Genomic DNA, 26,000 nt, shown 5'->3' with positions numbered 1-26,000 from the left:
CTTCGGGTTAATCTGGTTTTCAACGGCAAAACAATTTTGCAGCTGTACGAACAAAGTTTCAGCTGTGTGTGTGTGTGTGTTGCTCTGATCTAGGCAATATGCTGCCGTGGAAGATTAGGGTTTATCAGCGACGTTCAAATATAATGAGATTTTGGTTTAAAACAATATATATTTTGTAAAAATACAATAGTAAAACAATGTTGTCTATTCTGGAAATTAAGCTATATTAAATGCTAATAATTAATTATTCACCCATCGGGTAATGCAGAATGGCATCGCTAAGCAAACCTTAATTTTACAAAGTCAACGGGCTTTTGACAGACATGCCAGCTCCTTGTCCCTATCCTGGAATCCCTGCTTAGCCTGATGCATTGCTCCCATCTGCTGATGTGCAGAGGTTACAATCCTTTAGTGGACTCAGACAGCTCGTATCCAATTCCATTTCCAAGGCCTGCCAGCCCTGCCTGCTTGCTTTCTGATGGAAAGGATGGCCCATTTGAACAGTTATTGGGGAAAGAAATGGCCATTTCATGCTTGTCTGTGAACTTTGCATGAACTGTGAGGAATAATGTACTGTGATGACAGCCAAGTTATTCCTTACAGTAAATTTGCTGTCTGGAATGAACTGAAATAGTGTTTGGTTTGTGTAATTACGTCCATCTATCTTTATATTCCAGAGGCATATCGCAAATTGAAAATACTAAAAATTGACTGTTCATTCTGATATTTAATGATTGCCAATGACACACCAATGATTTATTGGTTACTTACCGATGTGACACATTTGCATCTTATTAGAAGAAGATTACCATTCCTTGAATTCTGAACACAGCTGATCACGACTGATGGATTGATTTGATTTGCAAATGTAATCAAACTAATAAGAGGGAAAAATGTGCAATAATACCTTGTTTTTCGTCTGGCAATCACTCCCTGCCAACAGGCTGATATCCCTGACTAAGCAGCCACAGGAAAGCATTTCTTGCAGCTCGGCAGACAAAATGCTCCTCTAATGAAAATTATTTTTTTCACCCGCCAGATTCTAACTAACTTGGCAATATACTGTAAACCCAGCTGTGTTTGTTACCGTTTATAAAGGCCATCATCAGTAGCTAGGCTGCTCTAATTTCAGAGCTGTTTTTTATAAATAAGCAACTCTTGGCTGAAAGCTTTATTGAACGTGTGAAAAAGGCAGTGTGTCATTAGTTGCATCTGCTAAAGTCCATATTGTTATTTTCTATTAAAAAAATCATCATTTCATGTCTTCATGTAACTTTTTTTTTGAAGTACCGTCTAAATATAAAATAATTATTTTTGCATTACTCAAGACAGTTCAATTAAAATAAACTGTTAGATTATGCAGTACAGATTTTTAAGGCTGCAATATTAGTTTTTTTTTGCAGGGAGTAACTAACTATGTTGCCTTTCCATTTATCAACTCAGGCTAAATCTTTGTGCACTAGTGTATCCTGAGACTTTTATGTTATTTAGATGTGGCATGTCTATTGGATAGCTATAAAATTAATGTGCTTTTTGGGGGAGGGCAAGAAAAAAAGTGTTCTTTAACTTTATTCTATTGAAACTACTAAACTTTTCAAGGTTCCACTTTATTATATTAGCCATACATCTTGTGTGAAGGACTTTCTGAGCATAAAATCTTGACTGTAATTTTCAAAGTACCTGCAGTACAATATGTACACTGTCAGAGGCAGGGTCTAGTGGACAATACTAGCTTCCAAAAACATGTGGGTAATTTCTTCCTACTATCCTGGTCACTATTTATCACATCTCCAACTTCATTATAACAGACCTGTTAACCCATATGGTTGTTATCCCATAGCTGCTAGAGAGCACCTATGTGAATTTAGGAGTCATGTTTCCTGCATGATAGCAGTACCAAAGAGCAGATACAAAAGACAAAAGTATTTCATTTGCTGCAAAACACTAGTAAACCCAAATTTGTGTAAGCAATCAAACAGGAGTATTTGGCATTTTGTTTTTATCTGTATTTGAACCATTAATTTCTATTAATTTATGAAGTAATCCTGTATGAGGATATGCTTTCCTTAGTCTATCGCTGACTCTGGCTTCAGGATAGATGCATGCCAATGTAGAGATTAGTATTGTGGTGTAACTAGCAGCATGCACCTGGTACCTTGGGGCATCCTTGTTGTGGAAAGACCACTAGAGTTGAAGGGAAATTGAAAATAAAAGGATTCCTCAACAAATAGAGAATGCATTGTCAGGGATGGTGGTGGAGGCATATATGAGAGTGGCGTTTATGAGGCTTTTAGATAGGTACATGGAAGTGCAGGGATTATAGAGGGATTTAGATCATGTACAGGCAGATGAGATCAGTTTAACTAGACATCATGTTCAGCACAAACATTGTGGGCCGAAGGGCCCGTTCCTATGCTATACCATGCTGTGCTGTTCCTGGGCTTTTCTCGTCTCCAGCTCTTCACCTTCAACCCCTTCTCCCTACTTTCAGTCTGAAGAAGGGTCCCGACTTGAAAATCACCCATCCTTTTTCTCCAGAGATGCTGCTTGGTCCACTGGGTTACTTCAGCACTCTGTGACTATCTTTGATATAAACCAGCATCTGCAGTTCTTTGTCTCTAGATACTGCACTTTCTGAGGATATCAGTAAATTATTTCTGAGAGAGCAGGAATGCCACATATCACCATCTGTTTTGGAGGTCATGGGTGAGAAATATGGTGTTGGCTTCAGTGAAAAGACTCCTGCTCTTTGGTGAAAAATAACACAGCCTCGTTTACTATCAGCTAAGTAGGTTTTTATTATTTTATTTATTTAAAAGCTGCCACTTCCAACAGTGTGGCTCTCAGCACTGGACTGAAGTGACAGCAGAGACCTTGTGCACAAGTCATGCTGACAAACTTTTTCTCACACATTTCTTACCACAACCTGGATACACTGAACATTAAGTACCATTACAGAACCATCAGCAGTGACTACTATGAACATCATGTTCTGGATACATATCTCCATGCAGCTGGGAATATACTGAGAATAAAGTATTACCATAGTGAATATACCGATAAAAGCCCAACATTCCAATAATTAATCTGATAAATTATTAAACATAAACAAGACACTTCCAATCATCATATTTTTTTTATTTTAAAGGTATTCTAACCTCCCTTTCACTATTAAATACACAAATGCCAAAAGTAAATCTCCATATTTGTGTCACTAAAAATATCCATGTAAAACAACAAAGATGTGCTCGCTAGAAATGCCAGACTGTCTGACAAGTTCAGGTTCAATTAACTTCTGTCGTCATTGCAGGAGCAGCAAGAAAATGGCCTGCACTATTCTAACTTTGGAAATGATCAAGTTGTTCCGGGGGAATTACAGCAGCCAGGTTTAAAACTGCTGACTCCCACTATTAGTAAAGCCAAGGATGCTATTAACACCCAGCTATCCTCATTTACCAGGCTTTCTCTAGCCAGGTCAACCTGAGCCTTGCCAGAAATGTGCTGACTCATTTCAGCATTGTTCCGTGCTGGTAATTAATCCTTTTTCATGAAGGTTAAGCAGGTGCAGATCCACCTTAGCTATGAAAAGCAGTGCTTTAAAGATACATGGGTATTAACACTTATGCTGTTTAGATAACCAGGTCATGCACTCGAACTCGCAGGTATGAATTGCCTCCCTAGCTTCTCTGCCCTCCAGAAACGGACTGGATCATAACATGAGCTACGGTTTTTCCTCATTCCTGATGAAAATCTGCTTGGTAGTTGACCAGCAACCTTCCCAATTGCACCTCTGAGATGGGAAATTCCCTGCTTGGGAATATGAACAAACCCACTTGCTACCACACTATGACACAGCATACTGGTACCCTATTACATTGTGGCAACGTGTTATCTCATCATTTTAATTACCTACTTTTCCTATTTAAAAACGCTGAGATCTAAGAGTCTCCGAGGAGTGGATCTGACTTGATTATCAGCGTTATAATAGTAAACACCAGGCTGCTACCAGTTTAGTGAGCGTTATTTTTAAACAAGTGTTTATTTGCTTCCTCGTTACACAGTTATTGGTGGCACTATTTGCATGGTTGATTTCACAGCCTCCTGCACAGATTTTGCAGATTTAAAGAACAAAGAAGCTGCTGGGAAAATAAATCTGACTGCAGCTGTTGTGAATGCAACAATTTAAAGTTTTATTTTCAACTGGATAACCAGATCAATTTGCAGGGAAGATTTTTTTTTAGGAGTCGGTGGAATAGTGAGGAGGGGGAGGGGAATTAAAATAAATAAATCAATGAACAATTCTGCAGGCAAAAAGCAGCTGTGGAACATGGAATAACAATGGACTGTTTGGGGAGTGAATGGACACAGGAAATTGTTATCATGCACATAGAGATTCTGCTCTCTTTCTGTGCCAACGAAAAACAAGTTGACTTTTTTCCTTCTCGTCTCAGTGTGGTGACAATACCACTCTATTTATTACATTTGTTTTTGTGGGAAAAGCAAGTCCTCTGTCATTGGTAGGGTCTCGTTAGTCATGTTACTTCTGCATTATATATATATTTTTTAATCAACAATGACAATGTTTCTTTGCAAAATCAGATAATCCGGAATCAAGTTGTATTCCCTTCTGCCATTCAAAAGGACAAAACGTTTTGTTCGGGAGAAATCGGGTGGTGAGGAAAAAGTGCACTTTGAGTGAATGGAACAAGTGAGAGGGCGATATAATAAACAGGGGGAACAATATTTAGAACACTTGCTAAAGAGATTGGGCTGCTTAAATTGATGAGCAGCTGATATAGAAAGGTTTGTTTCAACTCAGGTGATGACAAACTCTCTGTGGAATTGAATGCGACTTTACCAGGAACATCCCAGCAGCCACAACCCTCGCTAGCAGGGCCTCCATCTGCTTCAACCAATATCCAAACGCATCACTGTCTATCAGGGCTTCAGCACTGACACTCTGGATGTATTGATTAATAGTTGCCCTAAGCTCCTTTTAACAAATCAAGTTTTCACTTTTAGCAAGGATTTCGGTTCTGATTTATTCAGCGTAGTGAAATGCATTAAATTGACTTTGACATTCTGGAAAAACGTCTGGAAAACAATACTTTCAAGTGAAGAGGAAATAGATATTTTTTTTTAAATGTGTGGCAGCTTGTTTGTTTAGGAGACAATATTACATTTTTATTCAGTGGAATTTAGATCTGTCAAAATTCCAAGCTGTCTTATCTTCCTTTCTAACCCGGGATTCCTAAAATAAAATCATGAGCCAAAGCGTACAAATAATCTATAGAACAACTTATGTTGCAACAGAGTTCTGCAGAACAGCTGTTTCCGTGATTAAGTAAACTTATTTAACTCTTTAATAAGAAATTGCATACTCGTGCTGACAGAACTTTACGTAACAGACTTCATGCATAAATATTTCTGAAATATCTCAGAGAGATAAAGAGAATAAACAAAATTTATTAGATCTAGTACTTAATGTACCATTATTATTGGTTTGATTCTACTGAACAATGTTTACTGTTTACTGTAAGAATGCAATTAATATCGGAAAGAAAAAATGAATAGCACATTCTTCTTTCTGGGGAAAAAATAAAAGTAGGACTATTGATATGGATGGCAGAGATGAAAACAGGTTTTCAGAAACTGATATCCTTAGAACTGATCACTGTGATTTAGGAACTGCTTCTGGAGTTACCACACTTTAACATTGCTTCAGAAAATTCAGCATTCGATCAATTCTGCAATGTCTGCATCACTATGTGAAAGTAATATAACTAATTTATAAGTAATATAATATAACTTTTATGCCCCAGCTGTACTGTAAATCTGATGCTCTGCAGTTCCGATTCCCTCAATGTACTGATGTTTAATATGGCTTTGTTTTTTTACTGCTGGTACCAACATTTAATAACATCAACTATACTAATAACTGTGGTTAGTGCATGGACAAATTTCCATCGACAGTGTCCACTGACAAATGTGCTTAAAGTTTCACTGTCTAATGGGGGTAATGAGCAACACCACGCAGGAATATGACGAAACATCTCCACGAATCTTCCAGAATACATTATTCCATAAGTCCCTGTTTCTTTTCAGCATCTGCACTAATTCCCACACCCTTCTTCCTGAGAAAATAAAATGAAATGCTCCATTGAAAAATACTTGCAGAGGAAAAAAACTTGGAGATGTGATTAATGGTGGAAGTGATAACAGAATGGAGCTCTGATTTGCACAGTATGGAAAGGCTACAATGGTGGAATAATCTCCTCTAGAAGGCAGTGAAGCCCAAGTCATTAAGTAAATTCAGGGAAGGAGAGAGATGTAGTTCTTACTAGTAAAGGGTTCAAAGGATTTCGGGAGAGAACAAGAACGGGGAACAAAAGCAAAAATCCATGGACATACTGAATGATGGAGCAGGTTTCTCTTTTCTATATCGCTAACTATCTGAAGTTACAAATATCTTAAACATTGACAACTCAGGTGGGAAGATGCTGTGTACAGGGCATCACTCTCATGGTCTTGACATCTCCTTGGTGATCTCACCATGATATATTCCTGAAGATGGGTTTCGACCTGAAACATCACCCATTCCTTCTCTCCAGAAATGCTGCCTGTTTGTTACTCCAGCTTTTTGTGTCTATCTTCATGATATATTCCCAGTTGTGTGGCAGTGAATTGAAGACAGAATGGCCAATTTCTGGATGGATATAATTACACTCATGAATGATTGCTGCCATGTTTTTGAAAACCAGAGGACATAGGTTTAAGGTGAAGGGGGAAAGGTTTAATAAGCATCTGAGGGATAACTTTTTCACACAAAGGGCAGTGGGTGTATGGAATGAGCTGCCACAGGAGGTAGTTGAGGCAAGGACTATTGCAATGTTTTAGAAACAGTGAAGCAGGTACATGGATAAGACAGGCTTAGAGGGATATTGGCCAAATGCAGGCAGGTAGGACATGTTGGTCGGTTTGGGCAAGTTGGGCCGAAGGGCCTATTTCCACGTTATACCACTCTATGACTATGATTTAAGTTGAATCAAATCACTTCTACTCGTAATTTAGACATGTAAATATGTAGTAATGGATCAAATGTCTTGCCTAGTATACTTTCTCACATTTGATTATTACAACTTTTCTTTGTAAGGAGGATATATCGCCTTTAGTCAGATTTTAAAAGAAAAGTACAAATTAATTGTCTACTAACATCCTTTTGCAATTGGTAATGTTTCGAAAAGACCTACTCAAACTTTTTGTGCAGTTATCATTGGGGAAACTGCTAGGAAGAATAATTGTGTGTGGCAGTACAAATGAAGCAAATTAAAATGTACAATTAAAATTATATGATTACTGAAGCACCCCGGGTAAACTACTTTATGCAGTGGTGATAAATGAACTCCTTCATGTGGTTGAGCTCAACTATGTCTCAAAGCCAGCTCTTGTGATGATATCACATGTTATCACAATTTAAACAAAAAAATATTAAAAGGAGACAAAAGCCACACCTAATAGAACGTCTAAGTTTATCATACTATTCAATTGCTTCCATTTCAAACATACTACTTATGGGAATGCTTCAAGTCCTAATCCCTAGCGCTGCATTTTCTACAATTAAAACAAAATGCTAGTCATTCATCATATGTGTTGGTCGTGGGTAATGCAACTTAATCCATTTACATACATAACAACAGTTATTCATTAGCAATGAAGCATTTGGGGCTTTGTGAGGTAAATGATTTGATGAAGTATTCAGTACCTGCAAGGGGCAGGAATTCATCTCAGGCGGACATCCAGCATACTCTGAACACATGCCTGAAGATGCCAGACTGACACCCAAATGGAATTAGACCTTGGGTTCATTTGAATCAAATAGGAAATCTAGAGGCATCAATCAAGCAAGCCAATGAAGCAATCGGGCAAGTGCCTGGCACTCTCTGATAGAGGCATGGCTTGCAGTAATTTCCAAAACCATGAATGATCCTTTAGACTCCACAGAAATTATTGTGTCACAGAGACAGAGCTGTACAGCACAGAACCAGGCCATTTGGCCCACCATGCCCATGCTGAGCTTTTTTGTCTATCTATCCTAATCTCATCAACTGTGCCAATCGCACGAGTGAACTATTTTATGACACTATTTTGAGCCGTTTCCAGTAGCCCATTTGAATACATGAGACTTGATCCAACAGATCATGATGGATATGTGTGAAGCAAGCTCAATGCAAGTTCAGGCCTGGGAGCCAAAATGGATTGGGCATGTAACTATTAGTTAATTAATGCCTGTTATAGGGAAGGTCCTGCACACCAGGACACAAGGAATACATCGGCTTTTAATTTGAAATTCAGCTCACTGCCTTTGGAGGGGGCAGAATTTAATGCAGGGGATCATAACTTGAAATCCAGGATCTAACTCTGTCAAATATCAGGTACAAGACAGTGTTCCTTTCCCTGCGGTTACATTTTATATTATTTTTTAGCAAATGTAATGATTTGGGTGAAAATGTATCGAAATGGTAAAGATATTCTACTGAAGTACATTGAGAACATATAAGTTCCACATACTAAAGATGTAGAGTGTACTTGTAGGTGGATGTCAAATAAGCATTGTGTTGAATGTAGCTAACACACAGAGAAAGAAGATATATTAAATCTTATAATAATATTGGGATAAAGTGCAGTGTGTCTTCCTAGCAATGCCTGAATATGCACCTCCAGTATTTTACTAATGTGGTAACACAGGAATATTCTAATCCAACATAAAGTCTAACAATACGTCTGACTGCTGTATTGATAATCTTTTTATCGTACGTGTGAAACCTAGCTGCAATATTTGATTCAGCCTGCATTACTCCCCAGTCCATTCTGACTCACAATAGACTGGATGAAGCAGAGTGTGGAAGTACCACAGTATCTACATAAAAGAGATTAAAGCCGACAGGATTCCATTTTACAGCTCAATCATATTGTGTTAGCACGAGCTTATCCAAGCACATACAAAATTGAAAGAGAGAGAAAAAGAAGACAGACAGATATGAGCCAGAATAGAGCGCAGGGGCAATTTCCGAGAACATAAAAGGATGGTAATGGTGGGGGCCTTGTCACAGTAACGGACTATTAGGGCACAGCCTCTGTCTCTTGTACCCACTCATTCCACTTTAACTTAAAATAACCGAAGTCAAGTGCTGTCTAATTTCATTGTGCTCTTTGTCAGATAAGGACTGTTCAAATTTCATAATGCCCCGCTTTCTGTTCAGCTGCTTTATTAGCATGGGTAGACTAATTCTATTTGCTGATAAAGTCATTCTATATTTTCTTTAAATATTTGCCTCTGTTGTGGACACAGCTGAGTTAAATGCTTTGTGAAACAGAATTAATGAAAGCAATGTCTTTGGTCTCTTTCTGCACATCAGAAAAGCTGATGTTATCAAGACTCTATTTCTTAATTCACTACCACCATTAAATAATGCTTCAGAGGCTATGTGGCACACAAAATCGTCTCTTCTGTGGAACAGATTACTAAATTAAACTGTCTTTTACAGCTGAAAGTCCTAACTGAGCTCTTTGTTGTTATATTGACTTAGCATAAGAAAAAACGCAGCCATTGCCGAGAAAAAGTCTCAATCGTGCATTTAAATTTTATCCACACCACTCCCCTTTGAGGAAGGATGTTAAAGCTTTGATCTTCAGCCTAAATCAGTTTAAAGTCAAGGTTTGTTCACCGTGGTAAAAGCTGACATTATTAGAAAGTGAGCGAGCTTGCAGACAATCGTTCCTCAGGAAAGTTGTAATCAGAGTAAATTTAGGATCATATTGTTAAATTCACTTTAGGGCTGATGCAGGTTCTTGAGCCAAAATGTCAACCATGCCTACACCCCCAGCCTCCAGATGCTGCTTGACCTGCTAAATTCCTTTGTTTACTCTTCCAGATTCCACCAACTGCATTTTCTTATGTCTCCGCGTCACATTATCAGCTTGAGAGCGAAGAAATGCAAGGCAGAACTAATTATATTATATTTATGTAATGAATTAGCTTCTACAAACCCAAGTGCGCATTGGCAAAAGTTGATAAATAATAAAGAACTAATCAACAACCAAGATTAGATCAAATGCAATATAAATACACTCCTGGATCATCAGATTATTTCAATTAAGAACTTTGGGGTTTTAATTGGATTGTGGTAGAAAACTGACAGTGGAATCACGATATGAAATTAACCCTTGTCTTATTATCCAAGTACAGGCAGCACAGGGAATGTATGCTGCCCACTTGTTTTCAATGTTTTCAGCACACAGCCAATGCTGTGGTTGCCTTAATGCATCTCCAATGGCCTTGGCTTTGTAAATGGTTCAAGCTATCCAGTATTGATTAAACTCTGACTGCACCGCTTAAAGGGAGGTGAATCTAGACAGCGTTTGGTGGTAAAAGTTATTCTTAATGTTTTACACATTGCTACGTGAAGTGATAACTTGTTGGAGTACACGTTCAAATATTATGTGGTCCATTGGAGACTTGGGTGAGAGATGTCGAGGAAGAAGGGTGACCTCGATCTGCAGGCCCTCAAGACACGTGATGAAAGGCAGTGGGAGGAGATAGTTTTAGAGGTGTATTAGGAAGTGCAGTTCTAAGGATATTTTGCAGAGAAGCAAAACATTCAATGACTTCACACATGACATTGGTCACTGGTTTTCAATGTGACATTCCATGAAGCACCCCTATCCTTAGAACAACTGACTCCATGAAAGAAAATGGCATGCTTTTCCTAATCCATCTTCTCAGATCTCACTTCCCCACAGCCCAATTCCTCATGTTATATACAAATTGTAGATGGTGTAAGTATGCACTTATTTTTTTTCCCCTCTACCCTGATGTATTTTATCTTTCAAACCTGACTATGGGTGAAGCTTAAGACAATGAAGATGAAGGCACACTGTCGTTCAGTTTGATAGTCATTGCCATCAGTTCAGATACAGAGCTTGATTTATGGTTAGTCACCGGGCAAAAAGCAGCCTTCAGTCCAGGCAACAGGAAAGGGTAGTCTAGTGGATTACCCCTCAGTGAGCAGACAACATCCGGGTTCTGCAAGGACACAGCTGGGAATTTCATCAGAAGAGATCTCAGTTTTTTTGATGCAGAACTATTGCTGTGATCCTAATGTGTTAATCCATTTCTGATCTTGCTAGTTTACAAATGACCAAAATAAATATGAATAAAACCGCATGTACATTAATCCATTATTTGAGTCACGTAATAGTGAAAGCTGATGGCTTTTCATTGGGGAAAACACCTCTGATTAAAGACATTTTTGGAGTTTCTTGCTGGTCAGCACAAGCACTTAAAAACACTTTTATTCATCTTCATGACTTGCTTAGCAATGTGTATGCTTGATTTTTTTTTTTTTTTATTACCTGGAATATGCTTTGCCCATCCAATGATGACCACCAGTTCTCGATCAGCCAGGTCACATAGTGTAGTAAGGGCCTTGATGTCACTGTCAGGAACGGTTGGATCAGGCATGGCATAGATCTTCTCTGGCTCAGCCACAAGCAAGTGTGAGACAATCTTGTTGACTAGAATAGAAAGGCCAGGCAAGAGAAAGCATGAAACGTTTGCATCAGTTTAGACAGCCTCATCACTCAGGGAATTGAGTAGCTGCAAGCGGTATCTCTTGGTAAATCTTATTTAATGTTGCCTTAATTAGAATCAATACAACCCAATTTTCATCAGAACGGCTTTGTAATGCACAAATAATCAATCAGGAGCTAGAAAATCTCTTAGACTCAAAGCACAACACATGCCCTACTTCCTGACACAAGTTAAAAACTCACCATGTATTTTATCAACACATATTTTTTAAATAAAAAGATTACTTATTAAATGAACAACATGAAATTAACAGTAATTATTTAGCAAATAATGACTGACAATTGGTAAGACTATCCAAAATCATTGACACAAACAACAATGGAATCTTATTAACATTCAAAGATGCTGTAGCTTGAAAAAGATTCTAAATTAATTACGATAAATTAAAAACTTAGAGGAAACAAATGGGCATAGCAAAACAATTTAAAAACAGAGAAAGGACGGTGAGTCTTAAATACTCAAAACGCCCGTCAAGTTACATATGGATATAGACATTTCTGATCTGTAGGACCATGCACAATATAACCAGTTGAGTCATTCAGTCAAGTGATATAAAAGACAAATAGACATTACTCCTCACTACTGGTCTGGAGACACAAGTGATAGGGAAATGATCAGATTTTTAAGGTATCACGGCGGCACAGGAAATCATATAATGATGTGAATCAGTCCTTCTGCAATAGTTATTATTTGTCAGGAAATATCATTATGGGAAGCATATGTTTAGGAAAAAAATTCACAGCTTGCTTCTAGTCCCTTTGAACAATTTCTATATAAAAAAATGTAGAGTATTAAAATGGCATCACCTCTAGCAAAGTAAATGGCAAATCATTTATCTGTCACTTTTATTAACTTAGTATTGTTTCCTCCAGGGTTCACAAAATTACCCTGCTGTATATTTCAGGCAGGAGTTTGTAAAAGATGGAGTATGCATCTTTAACAAATTATATACATTTGCTTTTTGGATTTTTTGTAATTAATAATTTAATTTTAATTTTAAGGTGAGATGCAAACCAAAGGCTTTGTAAATACTCATTTGAGGAAATCAAAAACTGAATAGATTTGATCTAGTTACATTGTGTTCTTTGGATATGTGTATTAAAGACTGAACTTTGGTAGAACGAGCTTCATTGCAAAATCCTAACATAATTTGACTTACAGAACTTTAAATGTGATTGCAATGTTTCATCAATATAGTATATTACGCCCTCCCTTGTAAAAGTGTGAGGTCTAGTTTGATTAACGTCTGAAATTCCATGAATTGCTTTCAGCTATACTTAATTATTTATTATTTAATAGAAAGAATATGTTGGAAAATACAAACAGTTTCAGTCTTGAATAAGCCTGTGCATCACTAAGCTCAAAAAGGACACAAAGCCATGCACTAAAATTATGATATAATGTTCACGCCACAAAAAATGTATGTTCCTATATTTTAGATGCAATGTTAAAGTATTTGCCAATCTCAAATATCATCAGTTTGAATTTTTTTTAATTTTCAATTAGAAAGCTACTGCAACTTCAGTAAGAAAAATAATTACTGGTATAAAATTACTGCATTTTCTACAACCCAAAACGAGAAGGAAGGGAACAACACCTAAAATGTAACATTTACTCTCTTGATGGCAAAGTCTCCTGATAAAGATTTTAAAAAAGGCAATATCCAGCTTATGCAGATCTGTAATCTTCATTCTAGTATTTTGAGTTTAACACAATGATTAGCTTCGAGCTCAGAAAAATACACACCGCAGATATGTTTAATAATGTCAATGTTCAACATTGTTTAATAATCCTTATTTTAAATCAGCAAAGGGGTACAAATAAAAGCAAAATTAAAATTTATATGGGACTTTTTCAAAACAACAAAATTAAACATTTTTAGTATTCAAATTGTAATTTAAGATAAAATGTTGTGGCAGTATTGCCACTGCGGACTTCATGTTTAATTGGACTGCCCAGAAAATATATATATGGGCATTTCAAAATATTTCCACATGACTGTACATCATTTTTCATAAAGTACATCATGCTATCCTTGATGAAAAACAAACTCTGGTGATTTATAAAATGGAGACTGGATTAGTTCTGCACTATCATCACTCCCATCTGTTTACAAACTCTTTAACTAGATGTGGGTGCAGGGTGAACACACTGAAATAGATAAGACATGCTATTGTTTTACAGTGTGTAATTTGTAAATTAACATGCTGAAGTTTTATATACTAATAGCTAATGCACGATATAATATTTAAACAAATCTTTATCCTTACATGGCTTTTTGGCTGGTTGGACCAGCTGAGGGTTCAAGTAAGGGCTGTTCTCTGCATCTATCCTGCGTTTGTACTTCTGCCGTCCCCCACGCACCCTGTCTAGGCGCACACCTGAAAAGGGAGGAAAACCGCATTTTAAAATGTAAGAATACAAATGGTCCTGGCCAAATCTTTGGTTCACCTTGATTGTCAGCTTGGATTAATACCGCATTTTTTTTTATTCAGAGACTGCAGAATTGATCTACAATTTATAAATGATTTAATAGCACTATTAACGTGACAATATTCAATAACTACTTGTGCATTTGTATCTCTGCAAAACAGATGAAAACATAGTTAAAATTGTGATAGTATGAAGCATCATGATCAATGAATTGTCAGCATATATGACACAAATTCAACAGAACATTTTAATGACAAAATATTACACAAGATAAATGTATTTGTATTTTCCTTACCCAATCTACTGGAAATACATCAATTAAAAACCAAATTTCCAGGAATGTTTTCTATTTTATAAAGGGATGTACATAACTACTGATTAACATAACAATAAACTTGATATGGATATTAATGATCAAACCATGAAAACATAAAAGCATATTAATTAGAAAGAGTTTCCATTGGTCATGCTTCAAACTGAATTATGATTTAACATTATAAAGTTGAGATTTTATAAAATAAATAGAAATGATTAAAGTATTTCTGCTGTTACCAGAAGGAAGTAACATTGTGTAGATAACTTTATCCATTTTAAATTAATTTCTAAACAGGATCAAAATATATTGCCATATCCTTGCCAATCTTCAATTAATTTCCAATGAAATACTAACTTCTATACCTATAGACAGGACAATATAAATGTGAATTTATGGCAAAGTAATTTTAAGTCAATTTTATTTGGCGCACTCCTACGACTATTAAAAGTGAAACATGAACTCGTAGTTATAGTAAATACAAGAGGGATCACTGCCTTAAGGACAATCTATCCTTTTAATTTATTGACATCAAAAGAAGCCTAATTTAATTATATCAAATTTCTCCTGGGAATGTGCATCACTATGGAAACCAGCTAACAGGAAGTGTGAATGATTTTTTTTGTTGCTTTGAATATACCAGCAACATTAAAAAAAATACTGCATGGTTCCAAACTGTCTAAATGTTGCCAATCACTCACATCACCAGCATGAAATGGGCTGTCTCCAAGAGCCCACAACAGGTCAGAGGTTTTAATTGAACAACATCTCTTTCTGTCGTTCCGACAAAAGGCAAGCAGGAAAAATGACTCTGGCAAGATAGCTCAGAGTCTAGCAATGTCCGATTTCTCATTAGGTCTAAGCAGCTATCTAGCTGCTAATGCTGACAAGCCTTGAACCTTTTATTTTTGCTCAGAAATTACTTTGGCAGGAACAGCAATACAGCTTCATCACAGACGCCTGGCTGCTGTTGAATTAACCCGAATGAGACCTCATAGACTGGCGATTCGGTGTGGTGGAAATGTGCCCAAATGCAACACGTACAAATCTTTTGTTATCCTGGCAGATGCTTGGAGCAAAAGGAAGGCAACACAAAGGTGTGCACATTAATAACCTGATTATTTGTGTCTCTGCACACTTGTATCAATTGGGAAAAGCACAGGGGAAAGACAACCATTTACTAAGCTGAAGACAAAAGACAATTACCAAGCAAGTGGGTTAATACACATGATAGTGCGTGTGCCAAGTTTACACACAAGCTTCAAGGAAAGTAAAGCACTGAAGTGAGAAAATACCAACATGTTCCACCCGATCTGTTTAGATCTATTTTCTTGGTCCCCCATAACACTGGCCCCTGCGTCACATTTCTGATGTGCTGTGACTGTAAGGAAATACACCTCAAGATTTCACAGCAAACTGGACATATGGTAAAATTAAACTCAGGAACAGTGCTGAGTGGACTACCTACAAAGAGCTGACTGCATCAGGTGCCACATATAATTTTGCTTTGTACTCAGAGTCCCACTGATCTTTTTCCTTCATCTACTATGATCACAAGTTGGGTGACTTATGAAAACTTTCAATACCATTTTACAATTGAGAATATGCCAAAGCAGTTGAAAATGGCACTGTACGTCAGCCTGGCCCAATAATAGACAGAAGAATGGAATGAAGTCCACTTATCTAAATTCTGCATCTGCACAGGAATCTAAAGTTCCATCCCAACCAGCTGAAAGCTGCACTGTTTATCACCGAGAGTTTATTCTGGGATTAATCGGCATTGGATATGTGGTCTCTCCAGTGTTTGCAGGTCTGGAAACCATCAAAAACCACCCCCAAAATGCCACTAGTGAGGAGACCAACTCTGCCAGCACACTAAACTGAAATCACTATTTGTTAGACCATAGAACAGTAAAGCACAGGAACTGGCCCATCAGCCCACAATGACCATGCCAAACATGATGCCAAGTTAAACCAATATCATCTGCCTGTGTGTGATTCATATTCCTCCACTCCCTACATGTCCACGTGCCTCTTAAATACCACTGTCATATCTGTCTTCACCACCAACTCTGGCAGTACATTCCAGACACCCACCACTCTCTATGTAAAAAAACTTGCTCTGCACATCTCCTTTAAACTTTGCTCCTCTCACTTTAAAGCTATGCCCTCTAGTACTTGACATTTCACCTGGGGAAACATGTTCAGACTTTCTACCCTGTTAAAGTTTAAGAAATAAAAGTGGGATAGGGCATTTGGCTACTTATGCCTGCTCCAAAAGCATCACGGCTTTTCCTGTTCTAACATCTATATTATTTAAACTCTTCAATGACCAATTATTGATCAAGCTATACATTGAACATATTCAGTGGTTGAACCTCCATAACCATCTTGTAGAGACGATTCCAAAAACTCATCATCTCTGTTTGTAGAAATGTCTTCACATCCTTGTCCTGATTGTCACCTTGCCGTGGTGGAGACGCTTGTGTGAACCGAGGGAGATGCCGTCTCGAGCTATGCTCCTGGTAGGGCCACCAATGGCGGTAAGGTCAAAGGGAAAGTCTCTGACAAAGAGCAATCCAACCAAGACCTCAACGGTGGAACAGGCGGAGGACGAAGGCTGACCTGAGTGGAGCGTCACAACGACTGGGAAGGCGGATGAAGGCTGCAGCAGAAAAGGGTCCCCGGTCGTCTTGGACTCCATGCCACTGGATCCCGACCCAGATCTGTCAATGACCGTGGGGTGGCTGCTGTGCACCAGTCTCCCCACGTTAAATAAAGTAATGCATAGGCATCCTCCATATAGGGAATAGCACCCTGGAGACACCCATGGTCAGCCACGACTGAAGGGGGCCTAAGAAATGTCCTGAGTGGATGACTCCTTACATTAAGGTCATGGCCTCTTCGGTCTCTAAAGCTTAGCCAGGGGCAACATCATCACAGAATCTACCTTATCTTCTACCTTTCCTTATTGTAGAAATTGGAAGGGGTGATACCCTGGTCATGGTGAATGATAAAGCATGTGGAGCTCCTGCAGAGGGATTTTTCTCTTATTTTTCTTTTCCTGGAGTAATGTTTCACAGGGTTGTAGTGCTAGCTCATATGGGACCCATCTACTCACTAGCATCCAAATTCAGAACATTTGGTCCACCAACCAAACTAGGATCCTTTTTATATATATATATATCATTCGCTGCTTTAAGGAGGCAGAGATACTTAGAGAGAAAATGATCCAATAAGTGGGTGATGACTTTCCATCATCCACCATTATGGAAGCCTGTGGCCTCTGCCATATTAATGGGGTGTGGGCATGGCAGGCAAAGCCAACATTTATTACCTAATGGTAACTTTATGGTGATTTTTGCTTTTGGTACGGAGCTCCAGCATTCAGACTCTGCAGCAAATGAAAGGTCAACAACAAACTCCAGAGTCGGGATAGTGTACGACTTTGAGTGAAATCAATAGGTGTTCCCATGTGTTGCCTTTGTTATTCTTAGAGGGAAAAACTGCATGCTTATAAGGCTACTTAGAAATGTCCCAAGATAGGTGTTATTATAGGTAATGTTTCAAAACTGTTTGATTGAAGGAACATTGGCATTGAGGGTTACCAAGATCTATCGCTATTTTGTTCACTTACATAGGTGCATAGGTGCTTGGGAAAAAACTTCACCAACTTGATAAATATTGCAAAGTATCGAGAAACAATTTTCAAATCCAATTCTGAGGATTTCAAGACCATCACTTCAACGTTAAGTGATATCTGATCCGATACAATATATCCGCATCAGTTTACGGTTGCATATTTGAATGATTAATATATTTTGATGCATGATGAGATTACGTGACTAATCCTCTAGCTGTACATAGACTACCCAAGCCCTGTCCAACTCTTTCCCTACAGCATCAGCATTTTTGTAGATCTGTCAGTCCATGTAACATCATCAAACTAGAGAATTGGTCAGTCAATAACCGTCTGAGGCTTGTGATGGTTATTACTGGAGCTGCTGGGTGAATTGGCCCACGCACAACTTGAGTAGACTGATGATCATTTGAATAAATCTGTGTTAAATCTACTAGACTAAATAGGTGATTTAATGCATTGAATGCACTGACCTACTTTTACTACTAACACAGACTATATTGTTTTTAAAAGTAATGGTTAACCTTCTGCCCTCAGTGAAAGGGATACCTCGTTTTCTCATTCCTCTTCTAAAAAGTACATCTTCCACTTAATTGTGAGGTTTCTTTCTGATAAGGCCAAATGGTTAGTATTCATCAATGCAGTACAATACAATTCGCTTACAGAGGTCTTAACCATTATAGGTTAGAATATAGTGTTGGCTGTATTAGTGAACAATCATGTGCACTCATACGAGAGTCCTCTTTTGTTATTATGAGAGGTAATGCACTGTGCAACATTGTATGAAAGCTTTATACATTTGTCCATTAATAGTCTTTTTTTTTGGCTTGTGTTTCACTTACCCTGATTTTTATTTGCATCACCACTGATTTACTATTTCACTGCAGATTAGGAGCAAAGCAAATGATTATGAGCTGCTTTCAAATGGTTAAATATTTGTATGGCTGTTTGCATAAACAGATCCTAATAATAAATCAGACACCAAAAAAAGCTGCAGAGCACAGATAATGGCATCTGCTGCAGGATGCCACTCACAGGGGTTAGCTCATTCCCAATTTCACTTAGTTGAAGGGCAAGACTTGCTGTTCACAATAGTATGTTTCCACCTCTGCTTTCAATCTTCATTTTTTTTTCTACACTCCTGCAACTTGTAATTTCATAGTTCTCCCTGACTAAAATTTCAAGAAAACAAACGATCCAACATTTTTTTACTTTTATTGTTCCGCCTACCTGATTAAGTTCAAATCAACACGGGTTATCCTCACTACGGCTGCTGTCTGTATGGAGTTTGTACGTTCTCCCCGAGAATACGTGGGTTTTCCCTGGGTGCTCCGGTTTCCTCCCACACTCCAAAGATGTACAGGTTTGCAGGTTAATTTGGCTTCGGTAAAAATTGTAAATTTCCCTTAGTGTGCAGGATAGTGTTAGTGTACGGGGATCGCTGGTTGGTGATGACTCGGTGGGCCGAAGAGCCTGTTTCTGTGCTATATCTTAAAACTAAACTAATACCTTTCAATAGAAAAATACTTTTACCTTTAAAGATGAAAAAAAAAACATTAGCACGAGGATAAAATGGCAAATTATTAGTCATTAGAAGGGCTAAAACAGCTCAGTGTATATTGCTATCAGTATGGCACTTATTCTCTCCATCTTCATAAATTAGGATCTAAAAGGAGTCAGGAGCCAAGAGTGTTTTATTCCTGTATGTTCCTGCACAGAATAATGTTCCACAAATATTTCACTTAAAAAATAAAAGAAATACTTCTGGTCAAGCTAAAATATTTTGAGTAGTTCAAAATCCTCTGCCTGAAATGCTAACTACTGCACAGCAGTAAAGTATTCAATTAGCACCATTACTGATCAGACCATGTTATTAACATCCTGGTAAAAGCTACTTCCTATTGGGAAAGATTAACACATCTTTAATACTCTATTATGTACACTGACTTTTATTGGCAAATCTTGTTGAAATGGAACTGGATTTACAAAGCACCTGACATGTAGGAAGAAATGTGTATGATCATGTTGGGACTAGAACTATCCAGACATTTGACGTGTAAAACTTTCTAATGATCCTCAAAGTCAAAGAGGGTAAAACTGGATTAGGCAATGCCCATAGACCCATGACAGCCCAAATGACTGTTGCAACATGTGGGCACACATTTGGCACAAACTGTGCTGAACGCCACATTATTAAGAGCATTAATATGCACGTACTGTATGTTCATTGAAAGCATGCAGTATAGGCTGCTCGTAGCATCAATCAACATGCCATAGATCTTCTGCCAGCACGCGTTTTAGAGGTCAATGCTCCAGCTAACAGCCTCTCTTAAACAGGTATCCCTGAACATGCAATAGCATGACCACTCAGTCCTATTTAAAAAAAAATTGTGGAGGCCAACTCACTGGATGTATTTAAGAGAGAGTTAGATATAGCTCTTAGGGCAAACGGAATCAAGGGATATGGGGAGAAAGCAGGAACGGGGTACTGATTTAGGATGATCAGCCATGATCATATTGAATGGCTGTGCTGGCTCGAAGGGCCGAATGGCCTACACTTGCACCTATTTTCTATGTCTCTATATTTCACTATATTTCCCGGTGACCGCGTGGGTTTTCCCTGGGTGGTTCCGTCCAGGAACTCACCACCTTCATATTTATACGCATCTTGACTTAAGGATATTGTTAGTGGGCTGTACATAGAGGATTGCCTGAGGCTAGTGTTGCAGTTTGTTGAATATGACATTTGAAAATAGAACATAGAACAATACAATAGAATGGGCCCTTTGGCCCACAATGTTTGTGCCAGTTCAAACCGATCTTTTTTCACACAGAGAGTGGTGAATCTCTGGAACTCTCTGCCACAGAGGGTAGTTGAGGCCAGTTCATTGGCTATATTTAAGAGGGAGTTAAATGTGGCCCTTGTGGCTAAGGGGATCAGGGGGTATGGAGAGAAGGCAGGTACGGGATACTGAGTTGGATGATCAGCCATGATCATATTGAATGGCGGTGCAGGATCGAAGGGCCGAATGGCCTACTCCTGCACCTAATTTCTATGTTTCTATGATCTCATCTGCCTATTCATGACCCATATCCTTCTACCCCCTGCACTTTCATCTGTCTATCCAAAAGCTTCTTAAATGCCACTATTGTACATACATCTGCCACCACCCCTGGCAATGCATTATAGACCCTCACCATTCACTCTGTGAAATACTTGCCCCACACAGCTCCATTAAAAATGCATTCACGGACCTTGATCACTACAATAAGGTCATGAAAATGTCAACATGCCACATTCAGGTCTTTGGATTTGAATCTTGGGATTAACCTGCAGGGCTATCTGTCCCCATTATATTTTCTTTTTGTATCTGATGCCCTCCTAACCCTCTGCCAAAACATCATTTCCAACTCCCCCACCAATGCTACCTACCTAAAGACTGTTCGCAAACCTCGGAGACCCCCCCTCTCCAAATTGGCACTGGTCCTCACTGTTTCCCAGAAAGCAGCCATTGTTGAAGACCTGCTCGCATTGAATCCAGAAACAAAGCACCTTTCCTTTAGGAGAGGAGATGAGCTTCAAGCAGAGCAAGCTCGTTTTAAATAATGCTTACCACCATCGGCTTAGACCCTTGCAGAAGCATCCTCCTAATGAATAGCTCAGTTAACAGACTATTTGAGGCGAGCATACCACCTACAATATATTGAACAGGCACTAACCAAGTACATTGTGATGCACCTTCCATCTTCATTCCAAAACTCCTTAACTCAACTTTTCTCATAGGCTTTCAAAATCAGTTTTCTTAATATATATTAAGATTTCATAACTTTATGAATAAATCTTATTTTGTTATAAAAAATACTGTTTAAAAATATATATAATTTTTGTCTATGAATATTTTTTTCCGTGCAAATGTTGTGACTTTCATGTTTTAATACAGTAGATCTTTGCTTTTCATCAGTTTTTAGATCATGCCTTGTCTTTCTGCTGTCTGGATAGCATGCAACAAAAGCTTTTCACTGTACCTCAGTACACGTGATAATAAACTAAACAAACTAGATCTACTATATTAAAACTTGACAGTCACAACAACATTTGCACAGAGAAAAATATTATATATATTTCATAAAATCTGCCTCCCTGTCAAACAGACAAAATTAACAGGAAGATTTGGAAGCATATAGGTTTTAGCAGGCAGCTTTATTTTAACATATTTGATTAAATGGTTTCATGTAGCTCCTTTGATCTGATGTGAAAAATGCACATCTGGTTTATTTTTTTTAATTATCTATTTTACAAGAGGCACATGGATGAAACAAGGCTTTTTAAAAATTTCATAGGTCACATGGAATCCTGCACGGCATCTCGTACAATTAATAATCAACAAGCACCGGCAGATACTGCTCCGTGCCCAACTAATACGCTACCTTGCCTGTTGTTATTTTGCACATGGAATAATGCAACATTACACATGTGTGTTATCATCTTTAACTAACTTATTTTTCAAATGGAGCAATTTAGCAAATCCAGCATCTTCCATCTCTTTGTTAATTTTGTCCTAATTTCCCTTCCCCAGAGGGTGATCATCTCCCTTTGGGAGAAAATCTATGGATAGCACAAGCAGCTTGCCTCTGTGACCTGGGGCTTTACTGCAGTGGCTTTGGAACTACCAGATGTCAACCCTGTCCCACCTTATGAAATGACTATTCTTTTTTTTTTTAAATCCTGTTCAATTTTTATTCAATATACCTCACATAAATTCTTTCATGATTGTGGTCAACTTGTGTCTGTCTACAAATATATCTTAATGAATAATATATACATTTCTTGCTTTTTTTAAAAAAAAATCTCCTGATTTGTTATTGTTTTCCATTTACATACAACAGAATGAGTGACATTTTAAGAATATTGCAGCACAATCAATAATTAGAACATTTCAATGAATTATCCCTCACCAATAAAACAAAACACCACAACCTATGTTGCCTGTTCAAGCAGAGATGGCTAAACATTCCCCAGTGACAGTACAGACATGATGAAGTTTATGGTCATACATTTCAGGTTAAAATGTGCGCTATGTTGAACTAGAATACTCAACAATAAAACCTTCAATTTACTTTGGACGATAAAGCATCCAAGACTTATCACTCTCTCTCACATTGTTGGAGGCAAAGGCTATTAAAAATTGTATTATGTTCTATGGTTGATTCAAATTGTAGATTTTAAATATTGCATTTTAATTTTATAGAATTCGAGTCTGATGGTACTGCAGACCTGCAGTCTGAAAAGAAAGCCAACTACGACATCAAAAATGTATATTACACAATATGTACATGTTTTTTTTCTCATGGGTAGACATACTGTAGGAAGCTTAAAACATTTGACCATCCTCGAGTAAAAATAAAACATTGACCTAGACGTTTACCTGCACTGTTTCTCCAACATTAAAATGCCGATCGCAGTCTCCTCTATACTATTTTAAATAGCTTAAAATCATGAATAACCATGTCAGTCACAGTTCCAAAACGGCACGAGTGGATCCAGCCATGTCATGCTGCTCTACTCATAGGTGTTAGTGGTCAAATTTCCGATGTTGGAAAACCCCTTCCTCATAGTTCTGACCACAATATAACCAACATACGTTCAGCTTCTGGAGAGAGTTGGCAAAGAATAGGTGGAGTAGGCCATTCGGCCCTTCGAGCCAGCACCGCCATTCACTGTGATCATGGCTGATCATCCCCAATCAGTACCCCGTTCCTGCCTTCTCCCTATATCCCCTGACTCCGCTATCTTTAAGAGTCCTATCTAGCTCTCTCTTGAAAGTATCCAGAGAACCGGCCTCCACCACCCTCTGAGGCAGAGGATTCCACAGACTCACCACTCTCTGTGAGAAAAAGTGTTTCCTCGTCTCCGTTCTAAATGGCTTACCCCCTATTCTTAAACTGTGGCCCCCTGGTTCTGAACTCTCCCAACATCGGGAACATGTTTCTTGCCTCTAGTGTGTCCAAACCCTTAATAATCTTATATGTTTCAATGTCAGAGACTGACTATGGGAGCTCCAAGTTCGACCGCCCGACGCGGGATCTTCGATCGCCCCGACGGATGGTTCAACTGCCCTGATAGCGGGAGAATAAAGAGGAAGAAGATTGGACTTTATTACCTTCCATCACAAAGAGGAATGTAGGGAATCCGCTGTGGTGGATGTTTATGTCAACTTTTATGTAGTTGTATTGTTGCTTTTCTGTTGTATGGCTGTATGTTAATTTTCATATCACTGTACCTTAATTGGTACACGTGACAATAAAATACCTTTGAAACCTTTAGAGCACAGTTGTGAATGAGATTCAGTTAGACAGCATGGAAAAACAAGTTCCTTCATCTCACCTCATCTCTGCCAACCAAGATGTCTATCTAAGTTAAACCCATTATTATGTCTCCAAAACTCTCCTTCCCATGTGCCTATCCAAATGTCTTTTAAACATTGTAATTGTACCCGACTCTACCACCTCCTCTGCACTTGTTCCATATACCCACCATCCTATATGTGTGAAAAGATGACCCTCAGATTCACTCAAAATCTTTCCCTTCTCACATAGAAACATAGAAAATAGGTGCAGGAGTAGGCCATTAGGCCCTTCAAGCCTGCACCGCCATTCAATATGATCATGGCTGATCGTCCAACTCAGTATCCTGTACCTGCCTTCTCTCCATACCCCCTGATACCTTTAGCCACAAGGGCCATATCTAACTCCCTCTTAAATATAGCCAATGAACTGGCCACAACTACCTTCTGTGGCAGAGAATTCCAGAGATTCTCACCTTAAATCTATGCCCCCACAGGATGGATATCCTGCATTGACATTATTGTTGCAGTAATCATTAATTAGGGATTTGTCCCAATGAAGTCTGGGTGGGGATGGGTATTGGTGGCACCTCTTCTATCAGATGTCCTTTTCCTGTTTTTTCCCCCCACACAGTACATCAGACTGACACACAACTACATTCTTTTTGCAGGATTTCTTTGAGAATTTCTGGCCTCTTAATTCTGAGGGGAGCCTGCTAAAATCAACAAAAAACATTTGGGCAGGTACATGGATTGGAAAGGGTTAGAGGGATATGTGTCAAACGTGGACAGGTGGGGCTAGTGTAGATGGGATATTTTGGTCATTATGGGCAAGTAGGCCTGAAGGGCCTTTTTCCATGTTGTATGCCTCTGACTTATAAGAGTCTGGGATTCCAGTTTGGGGAAGTAACTGTGATCCCAGTCATTGACTGTGATCCCGGTTAGTGGAAGTCTATTTTAGAATTTGTTTTTGTAGTGAGATGAACTGTACTCTACCTGTCTGTGGGAGAAATGTTTTTGACCATTTAAATTATATTCATGTTCAACCTTCGGCAGTATTAAAACCTGTTATTCCTAGGAATGAATAAAAGCAGTCACTATATCAATTCAATGTGATGCAATGTCTCATCAAGAACAAAATCTGGAGGTTACACCATTATTGCCATCACTTGAGTGATCTGGACAGTAGAAAACAAAAAGAGGACTAGGTAGGCTACATAAAATACTCATACCAAGAAGTTTACACTCTTTCACGGATTGATGTTAAATCTCTGACAAATATATGCAAAATTGGTTAATATCACATCACATTTTTTCCTGCACATCAGTTATTCTGTTGCTACGCATTCAAATTTCTAGGCTATTGGATTTATTTCAATCCAACTGTAGTCTCAAATTCAAATATTTTTGAGCAAGCATTTTACAAAGGTTGCAGTTCTGTTGCCTGAAACGACTTGTGCTTTGAACTTTCTGGTGTACTATCATGGGGGTCCCAGCAGGGAGTGAGATTTACATTGCTCTCTTGAATTATACTGGGGCTTAGGGTGTCAGGGGAGTGTACATGCAGCAAGGGTCACTTAGCATATATCATATTGCTGAGTCTTCCACTTAATGCAAACA

At 38.3% G+C, this 26,000-nt stretch overlaps 1 protein-coding gene across 7 annotated transcripts in view; it reads right to left on the bottom strand.

Annotated features, from left to right (window-relative positions):
* Window positions 1-26,000, bottom strand: part of LOC129699718 (estrogen-related receptor gamma) — a 241,510-nt gene that overhangs the window by 18,791 nt on the left and 196,719 nt on the right. For all 7 annotated transcript variants that reach the window (XM_055639735.1, XM_055639738.1, XM_055639736.1 and 4 more), the window contains 2 exons: window positions 13,921-14,031; window positions 11,413-11,574 (listed from right to left, as the gene is read on the bottom strand). In XM_055639735.1, the coding sequence (XP_055495710.1) occupies window positions 11,413-11,574; window positions 13,921-14,031 (273 nt within the window). The remainder of the gene's footprint in view (window positions 1-11,412; window positions 11,575-13,920; window positions 14,032-26,000) is intronic.

Source organism: Leucoraja erinacea, chromosome 8 (genome assembly GCF_028641065.1).
Source record: "Leucoraja erinacea ecotype New England chromosome 8, Leri_hhj_1, whole genome shotgun sequence".
In the NCBI taxonomy this organism is placed as follows: Eukaryota; Metazoa; Chordata; class Chondrichthyes; order Rajiformes; family Rajidae; genus Leucoraja; species Leucoraja erinaceus.
Note: the sequence above shows the minus strand (reverse complement) of the source record. Positions and strands in the feature narration are given on the sequence as shown.